The sequence below is a fragment of the Platichthys flesus genome, chromosome 22 (assembly GCF_949316205.1).
Source record: "Platichthys flesus chromosome 22, fPlaFle2.1, whole genome shotgun sequence".
Taxonomy (NCBI): Eukaryota; Metazoa; Chordata; class Actinopteri; order Pleuronectiformes; family Pleuronectidae; genus Platichthys; species Platichthys flesus.
Window position 1 is genome coordinate 2,827,720 of NC_084966.1, and position 22,920 is coordinate 2,850,639.

The window sequence follows — 22,920 nt, forward strand, 5'->3', positions numbered from 1 at the left end:
CCAAAGACGATGAACAGTTAATCAGGGATGGTAGGTGTGAAGGGGTGTTTGGCCCTGATCCTGCTTCCTCCCCTGACCCTCAAAGGATGAGCAGTAGAAATAATGGATGCTTCACTTCCTGTGTTGTTCATATTGTTCAGTGATATTACTATGACAAAAAAACTTTCCCCGTCACAAGAACACCAACTGTAATTCCATAAGATTAACGACTTGTTTCCTTCGTCAAGGTTGAGCTGCAGCTTCAAATCCGGCTCTGAATCACCACTTAAACACAAATTATCTTCTCCGGCATCATCAGCATCTGACGAGAGACTTTATTTAAACACTCTACGCTGACTCAAACAGACGCAGAGCAATTTGCGGGAAATTACTTTCTTTCATTCTCATCCTAGTGGAAGCGGCAATAAGGAAGATAAAGATGCACGCTGCTCCCTGCTGAGCCTTAAACATTAATCCTGTTCTCTGGTTTACCCCCTATTGTGTCTCTTAATACATCCTCGGCTGCTCCACTCTTTGCAGAGACATTAACAAAAATGTGCATTCATTTGCTTAAAATCAAAAAGGGAAAACTCAGGTTTTCCCTTGTTCAGCAGTGAGACCCTGACTGAGACTTGCATTCTCATATGTAAAGCATATGTTCAGGCAACTAAATGATTCACAAGATGCTTACCGTCCATATGTGAGATGCTGTTAGTGTGAGAGACTCTCACATGACGTGTTTGCAGATATTTTCAGATCATTCTAAATGTGCATGTTTGCAAACAGTACGTGTGTGTGTGCATGTTGCAAAGATCTCATGTGAACTCTTTCTTCACCTCATCCAAGACAGCAGCATCATAAATATCACTTTGTCTCCTTCATCTCCCCAGGAACCATCAATCACTCAAATCTCAATGCCCCACTACCAGTATAATATTTCAGCAGATGTCCTCCTCTATAAATAATTGAAGTGAATTGAACCCGTGCCTGAGACGGAGTGGGCATTAGTGGTCTTTTCTTTTTTAAGATAGCTGCATTGGCAGGCTTTTCACAGCTATTGGCAAACAAGTATGAAATATCAGCGGGGATGTTGAAGACTAAGAGCAGGTTCTGGTGCGAGCGCACGAGGAAAAACACAGTGCAGGGTCAGTGGGGGTTGTGTGGATCCCATGGGCTCATTAAAGAACCTGCTGGTTGTGTGCTGTGTGAGCAAATGTAACAATAATCGAGTGATTTAACAATCCTCAGAATGTATGTGACGTTAACCGAAGCAGTAGATTCAGAGTGACACTTTTCTCTTCTCCTCCGTCAGGGAAAGGAAGATTCTTTCGCTTCCGTTTCCCGGCCCTACCTCTCCTGGGCATCAGCAAGCAGTCCCTGCCCCAGGAAGACCCCGACGCCGTCTTGGTGGACTCCCCTCGCCACAGTGACGGCTCGGTGGCGACGCACGACTACCAGCTCCCCACCACCCGAGAGAGCTGCAGCCCCTCCTACGCTAATGACACCCGGGCCCTCATCGCCCCCAGCCACTGCTCCACCCCTGTGTCCGGGCCTTTGGACCACTCGTCGCCCAAGGGCCCCTGGGACAGGATGTACCAGGACCGGGCCATCACCCAGAACCAACACCTGAACCAGGAGGACACGTTTAACGCTGTCCCGTCAATCCCAGGCCTCACGCCCACCGCCTCCAGAGAGAGCGTGTGCAGTATTCGCAGAGCCTCGTCCGAGCATGACATGGAAGGCTTTGGGGCCAACTCCAAGATGGCGTTCAGAGACAGACATGCCAGTGAAGGTAGGAAGCTGCTGCTACTCTGCCCCAGATGTTTGCTGTAAAACTAACAAACAAACACCACAACATTTTCTATTTTGGGGTTTTTCGTTTTATGAATGTTTAAAATATTAAAACAAATGATATTTTTCAGTCGTTTTACTCGAGAGTTGGGAGGAAAAGTTCCAGAAAACACCCGGAGCATCTGTCTCCAACAATTTGTTCTCACATATTCCTCATGACAAACACTCACTATATTAATAACCAAGCTCTGGGTTAATCCCAAAAATAGGAGATGTGAGATGTGCCAGTCTCTTAATCAGTTTTATGGGGATTTATCATCTACAGTGTGTGTTATTGATCTAAATCGCTCATTAGCCTTTTGGCCCATCATAGCTTTCAGGGTAGAGGCGCCCGAGACGAGCCCAGAGTTCTCCAGGCCAATCAGTCCACCCCCTTATCTGCAGTCATATTTCAAATAGCTCCCAGTGGCTGACACACTAATATATCTACTTCAGTGTAATGAATTGTATATGGGGACCGTGGTTAACTCCAGCCCCCATTTGTCATTATAAAACCTCTCATCCCCACTCCCCCCCTTTTCTCCCTCTCCGACGCCGTGTCGCTGCCGTCACAGACAACGGTCGCAACCTCAAAGGTAACGTGCTGCTTCTGGGCTTGTGGAGTTTTAGATAAATACACATGTGCTGCATAAAGCCTGCTTGCTGCATGACTTTCCCACATGACTGAGGTTTGTGTTGAATGCAAATGCCACATGACTGATAGTGTGTTTCTGCAAGTTCTCTGTGTGGAGCCTCAAACCGCAGGCACGGCACTAAATGCTGAGTCTCGGTGCTCATGAGCTGCTGAGTCCACGCTCGCCGCCCAGGGGACGGCTGAGTCGAATCAAAGACACTGACCTCTGCACGCGCCTCTCTCCTGGTTTCGCTCATTGAGGAAATCAATGAGAATCTGAATGATACCTCCCACTGTCTGTAACCTGTTCTCCCTCTAACCTCTGCTCCCCGTGTCTGAGGGAATGAAACAAGACTGTGTTGCTCACCCTCGTATTTCTCCTCTAATTAAATGCGATGGAACTGTATTTTATGCAGCTTGCATTTCACTGTATGAATTCTCTCCAGACCGAACCTGCTCACTGTCTTGTTAAGTGACGCACTCATGTTTAAATGTGATCAGAATTCTACTCTAACAGCTGATGTGTTGTCTTGTCACTTTTATGATTATTTGAATTCACCAAGCTGCTGAAGTCATTCCGTGTTGAGTCATCGTACATCCGCAGGGAGAGAAATATCTTTTAATTTTTAATATTGTATGTACCTTTATATCAATATTTAAATAAGGAGTTCTTGATAAAATCTTTCTAATAATTCTAGAATATTGTTTGTATGCATATTTGGAGGACTGTTCATCTTCAAACTGGCTGGGTTTATTTTAACGGGCCTGAGTAAGTGCAGTGTAGAATTAGGTGCGATTTGGACTCACAGTACGTTCAGTTTTAATACATTTAGCCAGATTTCCGAGTGTTGTCCAGGAGTGTGATGACTTAGCACGGAATGCAATCCAAGCACCCTTCCATAAATCCACTTTTCCCCTCACCTTCTATTTCTTCTCTCTCCTGGTCTGCTAGTATCTCGCTCCTGGATGGCTGGCGGTATGGCTTCAGCTTTTTTTTTGTTTTCTTTTCTAAGTTCTAATTAATTTTTACGACTGCAATGATTTTTCCTCACTGTGGCATGTATCGAAGCTGCGCATGCAATCTCTCATCCTCTGCTGTCTGATCCTCCGTCCTTGACTCTCAATCACAGAACTGTACTGTTGTGAACATGTGTGTGTGGGGGGGGGGGGGGGGGGGTCTTAATCAGCAATTCTCTCTTTTTCACTTTTGATCCCTCTCATCAGGCCACATGTCTAGTGTGTGTGAAGTGCTGTTAAGTATTGTTACGGTGTTGAATGCTTTCCCCAGAATCTATGGAGGACCATACATGACATAAGTAAAAATAAATAAATAAATAAATGTATAAATAAATACAGAAATAAATAAATAAATGAATAAATAAAAATGGAAATAAATAAATAAATACAGAAATAAATAAATAAATATGTTAATACCAAAAGAAATGTCAAAAGAAATGTCTTAAATATATTTTAACATTTATTTTTTCCCTGATACATTTCCTTTGCATTTGCAGTGTCCTTATGCTAATGAGAAAGGCGGGCCTAACCGCAGTCTCATGCAGGATTGGTCACAGGAGTGTAATGATCCAGCCCTACTACTTCTGCCTTTCAATGCTGGTGTCCAGTAGCTGTTTGCAGCGTTGAGCCAGTTCACACTTAAAATGAACTAGTTCAAGTTCAGAGGGTTAGTTAAGGTTATTTTTTATTGGGATGATTTAGGTGTCAGTAGTCCTGACTGTGAGCGTCACGTCTCGTGTTGTACTGAGCACAAGGAGCGAGCCGAGAGGAGGAGGAGGAAACAGAAACTCCAGCTCGGTACAAACCACCTGCCGCCTCTGCTCTGATCATGAAGCCGCTGATCTCTGAGCAGATGTGACCAGAGAAGCTCTGTGTTTCCACTGTTTCCACTGTTCCACAGAGTCACTAACTGGCTGTTGCACGGTGAAGAGATCAAGTCTCAGTCACTGCCCGTGTCTCTGAGCGAGTGTGTGACGGAGCGCAGGGGCTGTGTGTGTGTGTGTGTAGCTCAGTTGACCAATCCTGCTCGAGACTGAGGTTAAGCCCGCCTTTCTCATTAGCATAAGGACACTGAAATGTGGAAATAAATAAATGTGGAAATAAATAAAAGTTGCAATAAAAGTGGAAATAAATAAATAAATGTGGAAATAAGTTTAAGACATTGATTTATTTAATTCTGCATTTATTTCCATATTTATTTATTTATTTCCACATTTATTCCAACTTTTATTTTTCGATTTCAGTGTCCTTATGCGAATGAGAAAGGCGGGCCTAACCTCAGTCTCGAGCAGGATTGGTCAACTGAGCTACACACACACACAGCCCCTGCGCTGTGCCACACACTCGCTCAGAGACACGGGCAGTGACTGAGACTTGAGCTCTTCACCGTGCAACAGCCAGTTAGTGACTCTGTGGAACAGTGGAAACAGTGGAAACACAGAGTTTCTCTGGTCACATCTGCTCAGAGATCAGCGGCTTCATGATCACAGCAGAAGCTGCAGGTGGTTTGTACCGAGCTGGAGTTTCTGTTTCCTCCTCCTCCTCTCGGCTCGCTCCTTGTGCTCAGTACAACACGAGACGTGACGCTCACAGTCAGGACTACTGACACCTAAATCATCCCAATAAAAAATAACCTTAACTAACCCTCTGAACTTGAACTAGTTCATTTTAAGTGTGAACTGGCTCAACGCTGCAAACAGCTACTGGACACAGGCATTGAAAGGCAGAAGTAGTAGGGCTGGATCATTACACTCCTGTGACCAATCCTGCATGAGACTGCGGTTAGGCCCGCCTTTCTCATTAGCATAAGGACACTGCAAATGCAAAGGAAATGTATCAGGGAAAAAATAAATGTTAAAATATATTTAAGACATTTCTTTTGACATTTCTTTTGGTATTAACATATTTATTTATTTATTTCTGTATTTATTTATTTATTTCCATTTTTATTTATTCATTTATTTATTTATTTCTGTATTTATTTATACATTTATTTATTTATTTATTTTTACTTATGTCATGTATGGTCCTCCATAAGAATCCACCAGGGCGTTAATGTCAGATTGTGTGAGGCTGTTAACTCTTCATTAGACGGATGGATGGTTTGACTAACTGTGTGAAGTTGCATTCTTTGATTGTGCGTTGAATCCACCAACTGTGTCAATCAGAGGGTGTGGAGTTTATAGTGCAGCATCTGTGGTATCCTCCCTTTTAAGTTTGGTTGAGGGCCGCTTCATTCTCACTATCCATGTCACGGGTAGACTACAAAGTTCCCTGATCAAATCACGAGGCCTGTTAGTTCCACAATAGCCCGACAACGCTAGGAGGCGCCGCGACTTTGAACAATGACACCCTCCCGCTGTCGCTTCTCTTTCAGGCCCGCTGAGCCAGATCAAATCCAGCCTGCTCGGCTCCACCTCTGAGTCCAACATCAACAAGTACAGCACCATCAACAAGATCCCGCTCATCACGCTCAACTTCTCCGAGGCCAACAACGAGAAGAAGTGCCCCTCGTCGCCGTCCTCCGAGAAAACCATCATCGCCCCGAAAGTCAAGGACCGCACGCACAACGTCACAGACAAGGTCACGCAGGTAAAACGCACAATTTTATTTAAAAATCCCATAAAACAAACCAGCAAACTGCTGCTTTTTAATTATTCATCCAACCAATCATTTGTTAATAATCTGAAGTTTTGCAAACAGAACTTGGGAAACAGTGGAATGTTCAGAAGATCAGTCGCTGTCATCATAAACCATGCAGGCTTGATTTGTAGCCTCTCCTACACACACACACACGCCCTGCCGTCTGTGAGCCTCAGGGTGATTAATTGAAACTCAAAGGGTCTTATACATGTAACAGTGGAGATGTCTATCCACTGGTCAGGTCTCTCATTAAAGGTTTAACCGATAGAGGGCAGAAGGGGAGCCCTGCTCAAAGGCTGCGTCAGGCTAAGGCCTCGGACCGGAGCCAGTGGCAGAGACGGAGCCGACTGTGGTGACCTCTGCGTCCAGCGTTAAAGTCAAAGTTATGAAGCAGCACAGTTTGGTTCAGTAGACGACGTGAAAACCTATCGGCGAGTAAAGTGTGTTTCGTTAAAGAGCGTTAGAGAGAGTGTGTGTGCGTGTGCGTGTGTGTGTGTGGCTGGCTGCAGTATAGTCATAACTCCTGCCTCCACCGTGTTGGCAGATGGGACATGGGCCAAAAGTAGTTGTTATCACATTGATATTTGTCTGTTAATTTTGGTTTAAATATATGATGTGTAACAATTCTTTATTTAAATGTCTACAATTGGCTACACCTATGTTATATATTTTGTTGACTTTAACATGTGAGGTCTTTTGTTATTGTTTTAGTGGTTGAAGTAACATATTGTACGTTTAATTAGTTATGTGATGCTGTAAAAAACGGGGTCAAACATCATGATTGACAGATGAGACTGACTCAGGATCAGTCGAGGCACGTGGAAGATGGCAACGTTCGTAGCCGAGATATTTTGGGAAGTGAAGACGCGTCGTTGATCTTCATATAGAGTCTGTGTATATCACATTTCATTGTCAGAGTCATGTTTACCAGTAACACCCCTGGTCTCCCACTAGGTGCACACTGTTAGGAATATTAAATATTAAACAAACAAACAGACACACAAGACATGGAGGGATGGCACAGATCTTCCACTTCCTCAACACACTCGACTGCGGGGAACACACAGCGACAGCAGATGTCTTGAAAGCAGCTCCGGACTCCTCTGAGCTTATGTGAAGCCACGATCAATGCGCCTGAGCAGACACACACTCTCTCTCCCGGCCTCCCGGCTCCCACAGGCAGATACTAGAGGGCTCACTCACCAAGAAGAAGCAGAAACACACTCATACAGCTCGCACGCTGTTTCCTACATTTTCTCACGGCATGCGTCCCGGGCACTATTTTCCGTTGTGTTTGGATTGAAACTGACTACGAATTAAACCGGTGATTCCTAAGTCATATTTTAATGATGGAGGATTAACCACAGAAACATGGAACAACCCTCCGCTCATAAATAATACCCCGACAGTGCAGACCGAAACAGAACCAGCGGAGGGGAGAAAGCAAATGCTCGTTTGCATGTCGCCTGAAGCGCAGCCAAACAAAGGAACAAGCCGAGCAGTCTCTCACCAGGGACTTCATTTGCGCCAAGTGCACTTAGCTACAGTAGGTGTGCTAAATAATTAAGATGGAATCTTTTATTCAGAAACAGACTGTCATTCTGCCGTCAGCCGACTCCTCCCGGGCTCCCGAGCTGAAACGCATCAATACTCAAAGCTTCTGGTGTGGTACATGGTTACCATCTTGTTTGTATCATCACTGATTATCATAATCTGTTTATCATAATCTGTTTATCATAATCTGCTTGATCACTCTTTAACGAAACACACTTTACTTGTTAGATGTCGCATTGTAATGGCGACATCTAACGACCTTGAGGGAATTGCTTCAGACATACAAATGGAGAATTTCTTAAACTGATTAGATATCAGGGGTCAAAGGTCATGGTGACCTCATGTCAGGATAAATACAGGCACTGGAACTGCAGTGGTTCTGGAGACATTCAACTTGAAAACATTGAGGTAAATTTGTATGTGGTGTAATTTCCTTTTTGTACTTGTTCCTCGATCTTCAAAAGAAAAGTCAACAGTGATTTCACTTTGACTTGTGGCCTTCATGAAACAAGCATACAAATCGTCCTTAATAAAGTGGCGGCTCAATGAATAATAGAACACGTTCCCATTGTCTGTACTGTGGGGTTCTGATTGATTTCAGAGGTTATCCCATAGCGTTTGACCCTCAGCACCACGCAAAGGGTTTTTAATAACCAATCCAATTATTAACACTTGAGCCGTTATCTCGGGCATTAGATCGTCCCTCTGTAACCTCGGTCCTCCCCTCTAACTTGTAATGGCGACCGGGCCACAGATAACAGGGACGTGCGATAGGCCACGGATGCCAAACAGAGTCGTTTCAGGTCCCTTCTTTCTGTCACGTCCCCTCGCTCCTCACTGTCACACGGTAATTGTCTCTCTGCCCTCGCAGCTCATGTTCTTTACCTCGCAGCTACAATAATCAGCAGTGAGAGCTGCTTATTGAAGTGTCAGACACAGATGAATAGATGTGTCCTCCGCCCGCACCTGTAATTACTTCCGAGTCATTGGGGCTGTTATCCCAAATGGTCCGTGACGCTGCTATAATATTGATGTTAAAAGCCATGTGGGTATATATGATAACTGCAAAGACAGAGGTACTGATAGAAGCGGGGAGGGATTTTACTCTCATACACATTGTCATTTCATGGAGGCTGATTATTTATTTTTTTTATACCTGAAATGGTTTAGTTTTCTAAAAGATTCCAGATACTTTTTTTCCCCCAGGTGATCTTATACAGCTGTAATTGTAATCTTAGTGTATTTCTCAAGCTTATGAAATCCTGGTCCTGTTCCTTTTCAAAAACATATTTAATGCATAGTAATAGTTTTAAATGATTAGGCCAGAAGCAGGTTTGTCATCCTTCACTTACCACCTGAATGATTTATCTGGAGTAATCTGCACATGCATTAGTACTGTAGAGTAGGGACAGCATGTGCAGTTGTAGTTCATCTCATGCATCCACATTAATCTACTCAATGATATAATACTTGCAGGCATATATTGGACTGTATTTCCAGTTTACTTTACTTATTAAGTAGAATCTGTTCCTGATGAGCTGGATCCGTAAAAATGATCCAAACCCAAAACCTGAAACCTTCCTGTTTTCTCAGGCAGTTGAAGAGTTGTGTTAGCATAAGATTCAGTATCATTAAAGAACGTGAATTGAATATATTGAATGCCACAGTGTTATCGTCTGGTCTTATTGGTTCAGGACTCATAGAATCTATTTTACATTTTCTAAATCCCTGTTCCCCTGAAGGAGAGACACAATGACTATGTGTTGCTTTACACTTGAGTTGAATGAATTTTTTCTGACCTCCTGCTTTGGTAAACTCTCCGTCCTCCTCCTCAGGTTCTGTCTCTGGGTGCAGACGTTCTCCCCGAGTACAAGCTCCAGACGACACGCATCGACAAGTGGACCATCCTCCACTACAGCCCCTTCAAGGCCGTGTGGGACTGGCTCATCCTGCTGCTGGTCATCTACACGGCCATTTTCACGCCCTACTCCGCCGCCTTCCTCCTCAACGACATCGAGGAGCAGAGGAGGCGGGAGTGCGGCTACTCCTGCTCGCCGCTGAACGTGGTGGACCTGATTGTGGACATCATGTTCATCGTGGACATCCTCATCAACTTCAGGACCACTTACGTCAACATCAACGAGGAGGTGGTGAGCCACCCGGCCAAGATCGCCATCCACTACTTTAAAGGCTGGTTCCTCATAGACATGGTGGCCGCCATCCCCTTTGACCTGCTCATCTTCGGCTCAGGGTCAGATGAGGTGAGTGGGGGGGGGGGGCAGTCAGCTTATCAATCTGTCACTTGCTCCTGACATTTCTCACGTTGGGAGAGTTTCATTCACCTGATTCTACTTTTCAAACCCACAAACGTCTTTGTCACATTGCCCGTCTGCGTTGTTTCATGCCAGAGCTGCAGCCAATCCGTCCCTCCTGGGTTTCTCATGTGTCATGACAGCCACAACTCCGGCGGGCATATTTCTTTGAATGTTTACAAAACTAAACCAATCTGACGCTCGGCTGTCACATCTGCTTCCCTCCTCCCTCCCCAGACTGGAAGGCCTCGGGCGATCACAATCAGTTAAAACGGTCTCTGCCTCCCTCTCCAATCTGGCTGCTAGAAACTGTTTTGTCCGTGTTCATCTGAGGGAGTCGGCTGAGTGAGTTATCTAATGTTCAGAGAGAGAGAGGTTTAGAGAGTGCAGTTAGAGAAGAGGAAATCAATCTGAACATGAGCCTGAGATACTGAACATCTACTGTACAGTCAGGGCCTATGACGGAGTAAAACAATCACTTCAAAGGGAAAACATAAAGTCCTACGGTTATAATAGTTAAACCTGTAATATTCTTTGTTTTCATTGTATTATCAGTTTTATTCATGTTGTATGTACTGAGAATAGAGTTGTTATATTACGAGGACCATAAGATGCAATTTTATCATTTCCAGGTCAAAATGTTAAATATTTGGAGAATAAAATAGGAGAAAAAAGACATGACGTTGCAATAATTAAGTCACATAATTGAGTTTTTACACTGAGGCAGAATCAAAACACATTGAGGAGAATCACACTACTTAATGTAAAATGTGTGAAGGGAGGATATGTGATATTAACACACACACACACACACACACACAGAGCCCTGTTGCCAGTGCGCTTGATTGCTGAGTCAGTGTTTAGGATGAGGTGTGTTTCTGTGAGGGAGTCCGTGGCTGCAGGCTGCCACTGACTGGCAGCTGGAGAGAAGGGAGCCGACAGCTGAGCGACACCGCGGCACCATGTATGTCCTCCTCACGCAGCCTGACGACCGGTGCGCTGACAGAACGTGTCCTCCCGTCACGGCTCACACTGACAAAAAGATGTATTTTTAGTTCCTTCCGTTCTCCAGAAGGAACTGAAAATAACACATCCATGTACAGTTTTAGCTCTTGTCCTTCAGGTGTTTTATTTTAGCCCTCTGCGCAGAGACGGGGACTATTTTTAGACGTGATAGCATGCACCTTTGTTGCCTGGAAACTGTCTTCGACAATGTTCAGATTTTTCCTCTTATTTGCTGATTTCATTAGAAACATAGAAGGTTTAAAATCTCCCTGGAGAGATTTGTTTTTCTGAGTCTCAGTCAGAGTTAAGCTGGCATATGGAAACAAATGGCGCGGGGCTGAATTTGCCTGCGGAGGCCTTTGAGCCTCTCCATAATTTTCATATCAGTATCCAGTTGAGGTTATTTGCCTTTTATTTCCAGACTCACAATCACACAGCGGTCAAATGGGAGGTAATTGCAAATCCTGAAGATTTTGCTTATGTACTAGAATTCAAATAACAATTCCCCTTTGTCCTGATCAGGCCAGAGTGAATTTGCGCTCATAAACAAATGCAACAAACAAGTATTACTCAGGAATGAATAACATAAACCCAGTCAGTGCAACCGGATGATTATTATTATAGATTGACTCTCATTTGCATTCATATTAAATTGACTTTTTCCTGCTCACTACAGCACAAAAAGGCTTTTACGGCAGATGTATGTGAATGCAGCCCATGCAGGTGATGACGACAGAAAGAAACATTTGTCAGACAATACTCAAAACACATGAAGCCTGGTTTCAGGTATGAAAATGTCAATGTTAATATTTGACACAGAGTCAGAAGTTTACATCCGAAGCTCTGGTGGTGTTTTAAAGCTCCAGATGGCCTGAGGGATATTCAGCGGATGTGTTTAATACAGCTGGTTGCTAATTGGAGATTTAGCATCACTCCTCAGCTGAAAAACGCCTCTGACTTTCTGTGAGACCAGATTTTAATCAACACTACACTTTGTGGGCTGCCTTCAACACAACGCTGCTGGTGCACGCTCGGAGCAGATCATTCAGGCCTCATCTTTCTCTGCGTATGATTTATTCACTGTTTTTGCACGGCGGTGAGTGATGGCAGTGATTCAGGGGATTTAATGGACCCATCTTTCTCACCTCCCTCCCGATTCATCTCCCTTCCAAAAAATCCACTAGCCTCCCTCCAGCTTCTACTTTGAATAATCCACGTGGTGTTTACTCTCACCTGTACGTGAGGCGTAACAGAGCGTAGACCTGAGGAGGCAGAACTACAGTAAGTGTCTGCGGGTAATGATTTCCCCGAGGATATTAAGATAATTGTCGGGCGCGACAGGGAGCGGTACGACCTATTAGCGTTCCCGAAGTCTCACTTATTGTGTTTACAGATTGTACACCACTTATAGATCAGGACTTAAGTCTTGGTTGCATGCCCCCCCCCAGTCCCTTACTTCCCTTGCAAAGCCTGTTAGTTAGTTGAGACCGGCTCGAAAACGCCGATGGGGGATTAAAGAGAGTGATGTGTGTGCACTGTACATTCTGAGGGGCTGCAAAATCTTGCAATCATCATATTCAAAAGTGCCTCATCATCCTTCATGTCCTTATTCCACTTCCTCTTAAAACCCGATTTACATGATTTCCCTAACCCTGAGCTGATTGTCCTCAGGACACTGAGGGGAGATAACGTGCAGCAAACTCCCCCTGATTTCAGATTTTTGATTTGTGAGGATTTATAAAAAAACTGGAATATCACCTTGTTTTAAATGTTAATGATCTCGATTCTCAGCAGAGAACTGAAAGTCCTGATTCAGATCTTCCTCTGTTTCTTAGACCACCACTCTGATTGGTCTGCTGAAGACGGCCCGTCTCTTGCGGCTGGTGCGTGTTGCCCGCAAGTTGGACCGCTACTCAGAGTACGGCGCCGCTGTCCTCATGCTGCTCATGTGCATCTTCGCCCTCATCGCCCACTGGCTGGCCTGCATCTGGTACGCCATCGGTAACGTGGAGAAGCCGTACCTCGAGCACAAGATCGGATGGCTGGACAACCTGGGGGTGTCCATAGGTGACCTTTTATTTATCTTTTGATGCCAAAGACACGATACACACATTTTGTAGTATTTTTAACATACTCTATGTTTGTTATTCCTTGCAGGAAAAATGTACAACTACAGTGATCCCAGCTCAGGTCCCTCCATCAAAGATAAGTACGTCACAGCGCTCTATTTCACCTTCAGCAGTCTGACCAGTGTGGGCTTTGGGAACGTCTCCCCCAACACCAACTCTGAGAAGATCTTCTCCATCTGCGTCATGCTCATTGGATGTGAGTGAGCAGCTGAGTCACACTCAGACAGTTATTATGATCCTGTCATCGCTGGAAATCAGGCTGCAGCACACACACTGTATTTCATGGAGAACATTAACCTTAATGGAGGGTTTTTAAAGATAAGGACTCTGATACAAGACAGTTAGGAAAACAAACGTTGTCCTCATCACATTTTACTTTGTGCATGCCCACTGTAGCTTTGTGTAATGAGAATGTACTAGAAACAAAACCATTACATTGGTGAAATTCCAGTTGATCAAGCTCACATTTGAGCCTGCAGATTTGTTTTATACAGTGACACCCCATAATACACAACTAATTTAAGCCTTTGCTCTGCATCAGGAAGCAAATGCTGTATTTAGAATAAAGATAGATATTTTATATAAGCAGCTTCAGCTTCCACAGCTCAACACTCCACCTGTATGGCTTCTCTCCCAGCTCTAATGTACGCCAGCATCTTTGGGAACGTGTCCGCCATCATCCAGCGGTTGTACTCGGGCACAGCCAGGTATCACCTCCAGATGCTCCGGGTCAAAGAGTTCATCCGCTTCCACCAGATCCCCAACCCGCTGCGGCAGCGGCTGGAGGAGTACTTCCAACACGCCTGGACATACACCAACGGCATTGACATGAATATGGTACGAGAGGAGGGTGTGTGTGTGTGTGTGTCTGTTTGATTTGGTCCAAGGCTGAGACTCATTTGTGTGATTTTTTTTGCCATATTTTAGTAAATATCTTGTCCCTGAATAATGCTCTTACCACATCGATGTAAAGTCATTTCTTCAGGATGATAGTGTGTAATGCTCAGTCACAGCCGTCGCAGGTGAAATGAAAGTTGCAGTTGCTGCTCAAGCACACGGTAACTGCAGCGTTTGTCATCATGATGCTGTTCTTATATAAGTTTGTCTTTTCCATGTCTGCCTCATGTCAAATGGAATGACCCCACCACTCTGGTAAGAGCAGGAGGTACATGTGTTAACACAACTAACATCCATATATTGCTCAGTGGTAGAGTTAGCTGTGCCTGACACTCGTAGTGGAATGCTCTAAGTTCTTAGCTTTAACACACAGAAGACAACACATGTGTAATGTTGAGGTTTTGTCATTATTGTCCCAAACATGCATGTTATTAAAGCTGCCGCACTCTTTTATCTGTTACACAACTTACTAGACGTACACAAACCCACACACACTGTAACCTGCTGCATCATAAATGGGTTTACCAGATTAACTTGCATGCCAAGGCACATTAACACTGAGTGTTGCCTGCAGGCCACAGTTATAGTCTATCAGTGGTAGACTTGCATGTGGCCCTGCCTCCAGGTACCTGTCTTTTGCATGAAATCTGTGTATTCAAACACAACCCCATGATGCTCATCTGCTACCAGAGACAGAGTGAATCATGCCTGTGAGAGTGGGCACAGCCGCGCCGGGCAATGCCAGGTTTCCCTCCCGGCGTGGGAGGCTTGGCTGCACGCTCCGCGGCGGCACCTGCGCTTGCCAAGTGTTGTTCAGTCTTTCCTTTCCAAATCTACTGATCTGCTTTTGTTCCAAGCAACAACGAATAAAAAGCCCGTCAGAGCCAGATAAACCAGTTCGGTCTGCATTTCCTCTCTTGTCAGTAGCACATTGTATTTTATGTGTAAATGACAAAAGATGAAATAAGTGTTGTCTTGTCCCCCTTGTGTCATTGAAGCCCCCTCCCTCCTGCCCTGGTGTTGTGCTAAAGTAAAGTGTTCCTTTACAGTCCGTTCTGTCCCTGCTCTCTATCTTTGTCTTTACGAGGGTAAGTGGATTACAAGTTGGATTCTCTTTATTGAATATTTTGATTATACTTTGAACAGTCTCCCGGGCTAACTCGGATGGGTAGGAAACCTCAATTTGAATATTTATTCCCATGATATTGAGGAATGTTTCAAGATGAATTATTATTATCATGCACATTCCAGGTAATGGTTCGTAGAATAGAGGCAGTGAAACAAACCTGCCATTTATCTGCAGCTTCTCAGTCCCTAAATGTTGTGTGTTGTCTGCTGAGTGGCTCAGTGAAAACATTAGCTCTGTGTTGGAGGGCGTTGCAGGCGTTTTTCTACTGCGTCAGGCTCTAGGTTTTGAGAAGAAGGAAAGAACACAAGTGGCAATTGTACCAAATTTCTACTCAATTTGACCTGCAACCAAACTGCACTTAAAAAAATCTGCACATCATCGCTGACAGCTTGTAAAAGAAAATAAAAAAACACTTCTATATCTCATGTAATCACACTGTAACCATGTGCTTTCCGCACTCAGGTCCTGAAGGGTTTCCCCGAGTGCCTGCAGGCGGATATCTGCCTCCACCTCAACACAAACCTCCTCCAGGGCTGTAAGGCGTTCCGCGGGGCCACCAAGGGCTGCCTCCGGGCGCTGGCCATGCGGTTCAAGACCACCCACGCGCCCCCTGGAGACACCTTGGTCCACAGTGGAGACGTGCTCACCGCGCTTTACTTTGTCTCGCGTGGCTCCATCGAAATCCTAAAAGATGACGTGGTGGTGGCCATCCTTGGTGGGTCTATACTCTCCACCTCCATAACATCATTAGCATTCTCTTCTCAAGCTCTGGGTTTACTCAGGAAATATCTCTGTTGAACAATAAAATATAATCTCTGAAAACCTTCTACTGGACATAAATATGTTTAAAAGGCTGTTGGATACCAGGTCAGAGGAAGGAGAGAATGCCATGCATGTAGAAAATCTTTTTGAACACAAAACATCTCAACATTTCGAAATTGGACATTGATGTGCCAAGTGAACAACCAACTTCAAAAGCCAGATACTCCTGTTTTCCCAGCCCGAGTTCGCCTAGATGGGGGCGGGCCAGTGAAGTAAGGACTCTGTGCTGCTCTGATATGTCTGGGTTGGCAGCTGAGATCCCTCTTGGGCACGTTGTAATAACTTACTTCAAAGAACAGTGTGATTTCTGCCTCGCAGTCGTGCCAGAGAAGAAGGCGGAGGACAGAGAAGCGTGGGGGAGGACACATGGTGGGACGAGAGTAACACGGGATACGTGTCGATGAGAAAAAAAGGAGAACATGATTGCTTTCAAATAGATAGATGACAATGGAAGCACGGGGAGAGCTGAGCGAGTGGGTGGGGTAGAAGTATAAGAGAGAAAAGAGGCAGATTAAGGGATTTGAGAGTTCCGTGGGGTTGGGCCTGCCTCGCTTCTCTCTTTCCTCTCTCCTCCTCCTCCTCCTCCCAACAGGTGAATCCCACAGAGGCTATTGTTTTCCATTTTAACGACTGTTTTCCGTGCAGCCGATTAACCTCTGATGAAGAGCGCTGACACACCAGGGTCACGATTAGCAAGAGGGTGAAGTTGTAGGTCATGTACAGTTACGACTCAACAACATTTTCTCTGCTACAGCGGGAGAAACTGCTGATGGCTCCATTTCTCTCGTTTCTACACCACGTGAACATGTATTACATTCCAGTGCACCGTGCGTGACAAGTGCATGCTGGGACTCCCAGGAGCCAATGAAAATGTTAAGGAGGTGGAAACAGGCAGTCAGCAAGGAAATTACAAATGTTCTGTTCTACCAGCAAATCAAATACACAGTAGTAGTTGAACATTTCCTTATATATAGTGTATAGAAAGGTATATAGTAATATATAGAAATATCATGAATAAATCATTTAATCAAACAGAAACCTCAGAATAGACAAATATAGAGATATGTACATAATATACACATTTAATTACATATTGAATTTTTTAGGTAGCCTAAGTAGTTCTTACATTTAATAAAATAATAGCTGTTTTCAAGCAGATACCCTACAAACTGAATGTAACGCCCTGTAGCCTCTTTTCTTCCCCACCATGAACCTGTGCTCCCTCTGCAGGTAAGAACGATATCTTCGGCGAGATGATCCACCTGTTCGCCAAGCCGGGGAAATCCTGCGCTGACGTGCGGGCGCTGAGCTACTGCGACCTCCACACCATCCAGAGGGAGGAGATCCTCGAGGTGCTGGACATGTACCCGGAGTTCGCCGACCACTTCCTCACTAACCTGGAGCTGACCTTTGACCTCCGGGACGAAACCACCAAGGTAATCACCCCACAGGTGCCAGCACAGATCCCGGTTTCCAGTTACGATGACGTAGGCAGTGAAATGGATTCAAGGCTTTTATGCAGTACTTCTGCTTTACTGCTGTACAGTAAAAAGGTTAGGGCAGAACATTAACTTGAATTAAACAGACTTTTCACTGCACCATATCTCTGCCATTTAAGATGGAGCAGTAGCTTTGTTATTAATTCTCCTCAGGGCCTCAGTGTATCTGTGGTTGTGGGAATACAAGCATCAGGCTAATTGAGACATTTTGAATGTGGACGTTACAGACAGGGGATGATGCAGGCTGTAATTCTGATAAACTGAGTGCAGTGGAAACATGTGCAAGGCCTGTGACAGTTATTTTATTTATATTTTAAAGGAGAGAGGGATGGGAACTTAGCCTTTTGTTATTCATTCAGACGATTGGAAGGAGGAGAGGGAGACACAAGAAGGTTTGAATAGGATTACATTGAAAAAGAGAAGATACTTGATGCACCGACAAGAGAGGAAGTTGTTTATAACCTGTAGTTAAAGAATGGAAAACTCATTCTTAATGCAAGCAGCCACTACTCATCTTATTCTGATAAATTTAGTGAAACATCTGCACATGGTGGAGGCTGCATTTATGACCTATATCAAGATGCTTTAATTATATATTCTCCTTTTTTTACAGACATCACACCCACAAGCAGCTGAGTCCAACATGGATGGAATGAAGTGTGGCAGACAAGCATCCTACAAAAGGAAGTCGTCCACAGGTCAGACATCATCAAGTGCTTTTAAATCAGAAAGTACTTTTACAATTAAAATCCTACACGCGTGTGTCATAACATCTCGGTCCCTTTAAACCTTCATTAGAAATTACAGTAGAGTGATTCCGATTAATATCTGTGCAAAGACGTTGGGTCATGACTTCACGCTAATTGGAGACAGGCTTTTTTAAATGACAATATGATCTTCTGACAGTAAGATGGGAATGTAATTATTTCATTATAATCTTTTTTTAACTATTTGCATTTAAGGATAAAAAATGGCGTCAACTGTTTAAGCAAGATTACACAAAAGCAGCTCAGCGGATTCCCACAAAGCTTGGCTAAGCTGTGATATGGAGACTGATATTTATGATCGTGTGCAATTTGCTGCAGATCCAGATAAAAATCCAGATCTGGTGAATTTAAATGTGGTCTCATAAGGGGACACATGAAAAAGCTTAATCATGGTGCAGTTTTTTAGGCTCATTCAAGATGATCTCTTCACAATAAACCCTGATATTCTACCACACAATGGAGCAGTGTGATGGAGTTATAAATATCTCTCTCCTCAGATAAACACAGTAGCGTCCCTGCCCTCAGCACTGGGAGGACAGTACGCTCTGTGTTTGACTTGGATCAGCCAGGAGAGCCAGGACGTGGAGCCCGGGACTCGGCCACTCAGCAGCACGCCGCATTTCGGCTGCAGCTCAGGCTGATCTAATAGGTCGCCATGGTTACAGGCCATCTGAATACAGTATCGCCATCTCCCGATTTAACACAAGTGAGGATGGAGAACGTGTGTAGCAGGTGTGAGGACGTAGAATTGAGCCAAATTAGCTATTCGTTTATTGTGGATGATTTAAAGTGACCGTCAGTGACATAACATGTTTGTCCTCGCCTCACCCCCGAGGCAAACACTTGCTACGTGTTGTCACAGATAATGAGGCAACGCGGGCCTCCCCAGAGGAAGTCGGCAAAGAAGCCGGTGTTCCCTCAGCAGATTTCCTGATTACCGTTTCTCCCTGTAGGCTCCCACAGCAAGGAGCCGGTGGCCACCTACTGCGACGCCAAGCAGGGGAAGCAGAGCTATGCCTCCTCAGCAGCCGAGGAGAAGAGGGAGTCTGCCGAAGAGGCTGAGGAGCAGGAGGAGGAGGAGGAGGAGGAGGAGGAAGGCAGAGAGGAGGAAGAGGAGCAGAGGCCGTTGTGTTCTGGTGTGCTGGGCTACCCTGTAGTCAGGGACCACTCCCTGGGCTTCGGGCTGAGCAACGCTCCGGATGCACCGGCTGGAGACAACACACAGGACCGGGGCTATAAAGGTGATGATGGAAACATCCACCTAATTTGTTCCTCCATCGTTTTGTGTTTAATAATGAGGGATTTATTTTTGTCTTTTGAAAAATACGCTGCTTGAAACGTCTTTTCTTCCTCCTGAACATATATTTTTGTTAAAGAAACAAATGATTCTATAGAAGAAAGCAAATAAGATGTTCAGGCTGTTTTAATTTGATTTATAAATTATTTTATCGGTATGTTCCAATTACGATAGCAGTATTGGAAGTTGTTATTTTTTAAATGCACTCGGTCCACGATCAGTTCAGGTATCAGAATCGATTTCTGAAAGAAAAAAATGAAATCTCTATTATTATACTGTCTTTTTTAAACGCACATATATTCAGCTTGTCCTCTAAACTTGTACCAGAATGGTAATTGGCTCAGAATTTAATTTAGAAAACACCCCTAAGCACCAGAGGAGGAATGTCACACCTATTAAAAATCCAAACAAGGATTATGTGTCATTAGGGTGAAACCTAAAACCCACCCAGTTATAAAAGGTAAGAGGATTATATCCAGCAAACAGCTTGGGGGTCACCGCACATTTGATCTAAGGTCACGACCAAATAAATGTTTTACAGGAAACATTTGGTAAAATCGTGTTGTGGTGTGTTGTTATCTGGTGAGTGAGGTCACAGGAAATCTTTTCAAGAAATCTGAGTGCTTAGGTTCAATTGTCCGTTCGCTATTCACAGGGAGCAAGTTAAGAAATCAGAAGTTTGAAATCCTCCCGCAGATCCCAGCGAGTCCACTGAGCAGCTTCCATACAAAGAGCTGCATCACTCGCAGGAAATCTCACATCCAGCTTCCAGCGTGTGAGCACACACCTCTTTGTGTTTACAGCTTGAACCCATGCGACTGTAAATCCTCATTAAACCATCCAGTGTGAAGAAGGCTCCCGCATGTAGCAAAATGACACTAGCTGTACTGCAGGATGCATTTTAACTGGGAGTGATTGTAGGTGGGGAAAGTGTGTGAGCATGTAGATTTGTTAGTGATATCCAATAATTCAGCTGCTGCAGCCATAAGAGGATTTCTGCCAGGGTGCAACAGTCACCGGGGGGTCAGATGTGTGTTTTCCTCTGTGAGGGGATCAAAGCTCAGGAAAGTTGAATGATGAGATGACACAAAGCTCTAACAACACAGATCATTTTCACAGTGTGTGTTAACGTGTGCGTTCACATCTCTCCCACCAGATACAGATGAGTGGGTGCGTCAGCGTCCCAGAGAGAAAGCTGAGGAGCCCGCCCAGTGTCAGGAGACGCCAGCCGGGGAGGACGACAGCGACACAGACCTCACCTACGGAGAGGTGGAGCAACGGCTGGACCAGCTGCAGCAGCATCTCAACAGGTGGGGTGTGGACGTTGGTCACTGTTGGTCATTAGGAGACATTAATGCCTTCGCGCTGGCGACACCCAGTGGCCAAAGTTTATTATGTTTTGGGGTTTTCCATCCATGTGTCCGTCTACCATTATTTTAAACGTCATATCTCAAGAATGTTTTGAGGGAATTTCTTAAAATTTGCAGCAGATGCTCACTCACGGATGAACTGGTTAGAATTTGGTGGTTGAAGGTCAAAGAGGCTGATATTTACTCTCTAACTGTGAAACCAGAGGAGCTGCTGATCTGTGCCCTTGTTTATATAATCCTTTTTTTTATCTTAGATCCCATTATATTGTGGATAATGGACATGATGAAAATCATGTGGCACTTTCAATGTCGGTTTTCACTCCTTTTTAAAGGGGAACTCCAGCGACTATTCACATCAAAGTGTTTGTTTACAAGCGCTGCTGCATATGACAAACAGTTGCATAAAGCGCTCAGTGTCTCCAGAGGGAGCTGAGTGATTTCTCTTGAATCACGAGTGTGTGTGTGTGTGTGTGGGGGGGGGGGGGGGGGGGGTTAAAGACGAGTCTGTAGCGTCCTCTTCGTTTCCACCTGAGGTTACAGTCGCCACGGTTATCACACACCTGAATGTCCAGCTGAACTTCCAGTAGTTAGTTTGCATTGCGGGAAATGAAGGCGCCTGGGAGAAGAATGTGTGGCATGATAACAGCCTTTTAACTTGAAATCATGACTCATGAAATTTATTTGAGTGTGAGGTTAAACCACAAGTAATTTTGATATCAAATGAATATATTTTTAGAGTCGGATCTGACGTCTGAAGCACAAAGTGTGTTCTTTTAGCACTGGGGCTCTTGACCTTTAGATAACATGATACACCTCCAGGATGGTGTTTGGATCCATTTCCCATGATAGGCTTATTATTTAACTTCATCACAGCAAAGTCATCTTTCACAGCTCGCCTTGCAACCCCTTGTGATTTCGTCTATAATTGGCTGGAAATTTACACAGACGTCATCTTGTGAGGTTGGACGTCATGGTGAAGTTGCAGAGTTTTGGAGCAAAGGTGGTGTAGAGTTTTAAATAAATGTCAATATAGTGGTGTGAGATGAAGAGGTATTCAGCTGACCAGGGGTCTTCAGGATCCTGCACCATCCCCACTGCTGGCCACCATTTTTCACACACTCTCTCCTTATCTGACCTCCTCCCTTACTCTTACTACCATCTCTCTGACTACTCTACCACGCCTCCCACCTCTCTGAATACTCTACCACCTCCTCCTACCAAGCCTCCCACTCTGACTACCACCTCTCTGACTATTCTACCAAGCCTCCCACTCTGACTACCACCTCTCTGACTATTCTACCACGCCTCCCACTCTGACTACCACTTCCTCCCTCCAAAAACTGCTCCCACTCTGACTATGAACTCCTCCTCCACCTCTCACTGCCAAATCCTCCTACTCTGTATACTACATCGTCCCACTGACTCCTCTAGTTATATGTCGTACACCAGATACTCGGGCAAGGTTTGAACAAGCCTCTCCTGGAATGGCCGGCCGGCTCCATAGCCGGCACACAAAGCCCTCACGCCACCGAGCATCATCGGCACTCAGAACTTCTCTCCTGGCGCTTTAAACATTACAATTGGTATGTTAATTTTGATAAATATACTGCAGCAGATAAATATTGAACCCACATTCGCAGATGTATCAGTACATCCTATAACTCAGAGACTTGAACCCGGGTCCAAGGGTCTATGAGGCAGGCTTCTAGCCATTTGAGCCATACAATTATCTTTGCTTTCTTCGAAGATTAGCTAAGTCTTTTTGTTAAATTGCATGGAGTATGTGAGAATGAAAAACTGTCTAATGTCAGATTTGCTAAACTCAACGGGATTTGAACCAAGAGTCTTCTGCTATCAAGACCTGTAGCCTTTGCTCTACACCAGAGGTCTTCAACAGGGGGTCCGCGACCCCTAGGGGGTCCGCGGAGGTACTGCAGGGGGGGTCGCAAAATCTTTGGTTGATTAGACAATTTTTTTTTTTTGTCGGGCAGGGTTAGAAACCAGCCTCTCCGGCCAGTCCAGGAGAGGCTGTATAG

At 44.7% G+C, this 22,920-nt stretch overlaps 1 protein-coding gene across 2 annotated transcripts in view; it reads left to right on the forward strand.

The window, feature by feature from the left end:
• Positions 1-22,920, forward strand: part of kcnh7 (potassium channel, voltage gated eag related subfamily H, member 7) — a 47,895-nt gene that overhangs the window by 21,389 nt on the left and 3,586 nt on the right. Inside the window, exons 4-15 of one of the 2 annotated variants that reach the window (XM_062380768.1) lie at positions 1,292-1,771; positions 2,385-2,405; positions 5,838-6,052; positions 9,493-9,918; positions 12,810-13,041; positions 13,132-13,299; positions 13,741-13,940; positions 15,592-15,844; positions 17,182-17,387; positions 18,064-18,148; positions 19,171-19,458; positions 20,671-20,824. In XM_062380768.1, coding sequence (XP_062236752.1) covers positions 1,292-1,771; positions 2,385-2,405; positions 5,838-6,052; positions 9,493-9,918; positions 12,810-13,041; positions 13,132-13,299; positions 13,741-13,940; positions 15,592-15,844; positions 17,182-17,387; positions 18,064-18,148; positions 19,171-19,458; positions 20,671-20,824 — 2,728 coding nt within the window. The remainder of the gene's footprint in view (positions 1-1,291; positions 1,772-2,384; positions 2,406-5,837; positions 6,053-9,492; positions 9,919-12,809; positions 13,042-13,131; positions 13,300-13,740; positions 13,941-15,591; positions 15,845-17,181; positions 17,388-18,063; positions 18,149-19,170; positions 19,459-20,670; positions 20,825-22,920) is intronic. The other variant, XM_062380769.1, reaches the window with a different exon arrangement.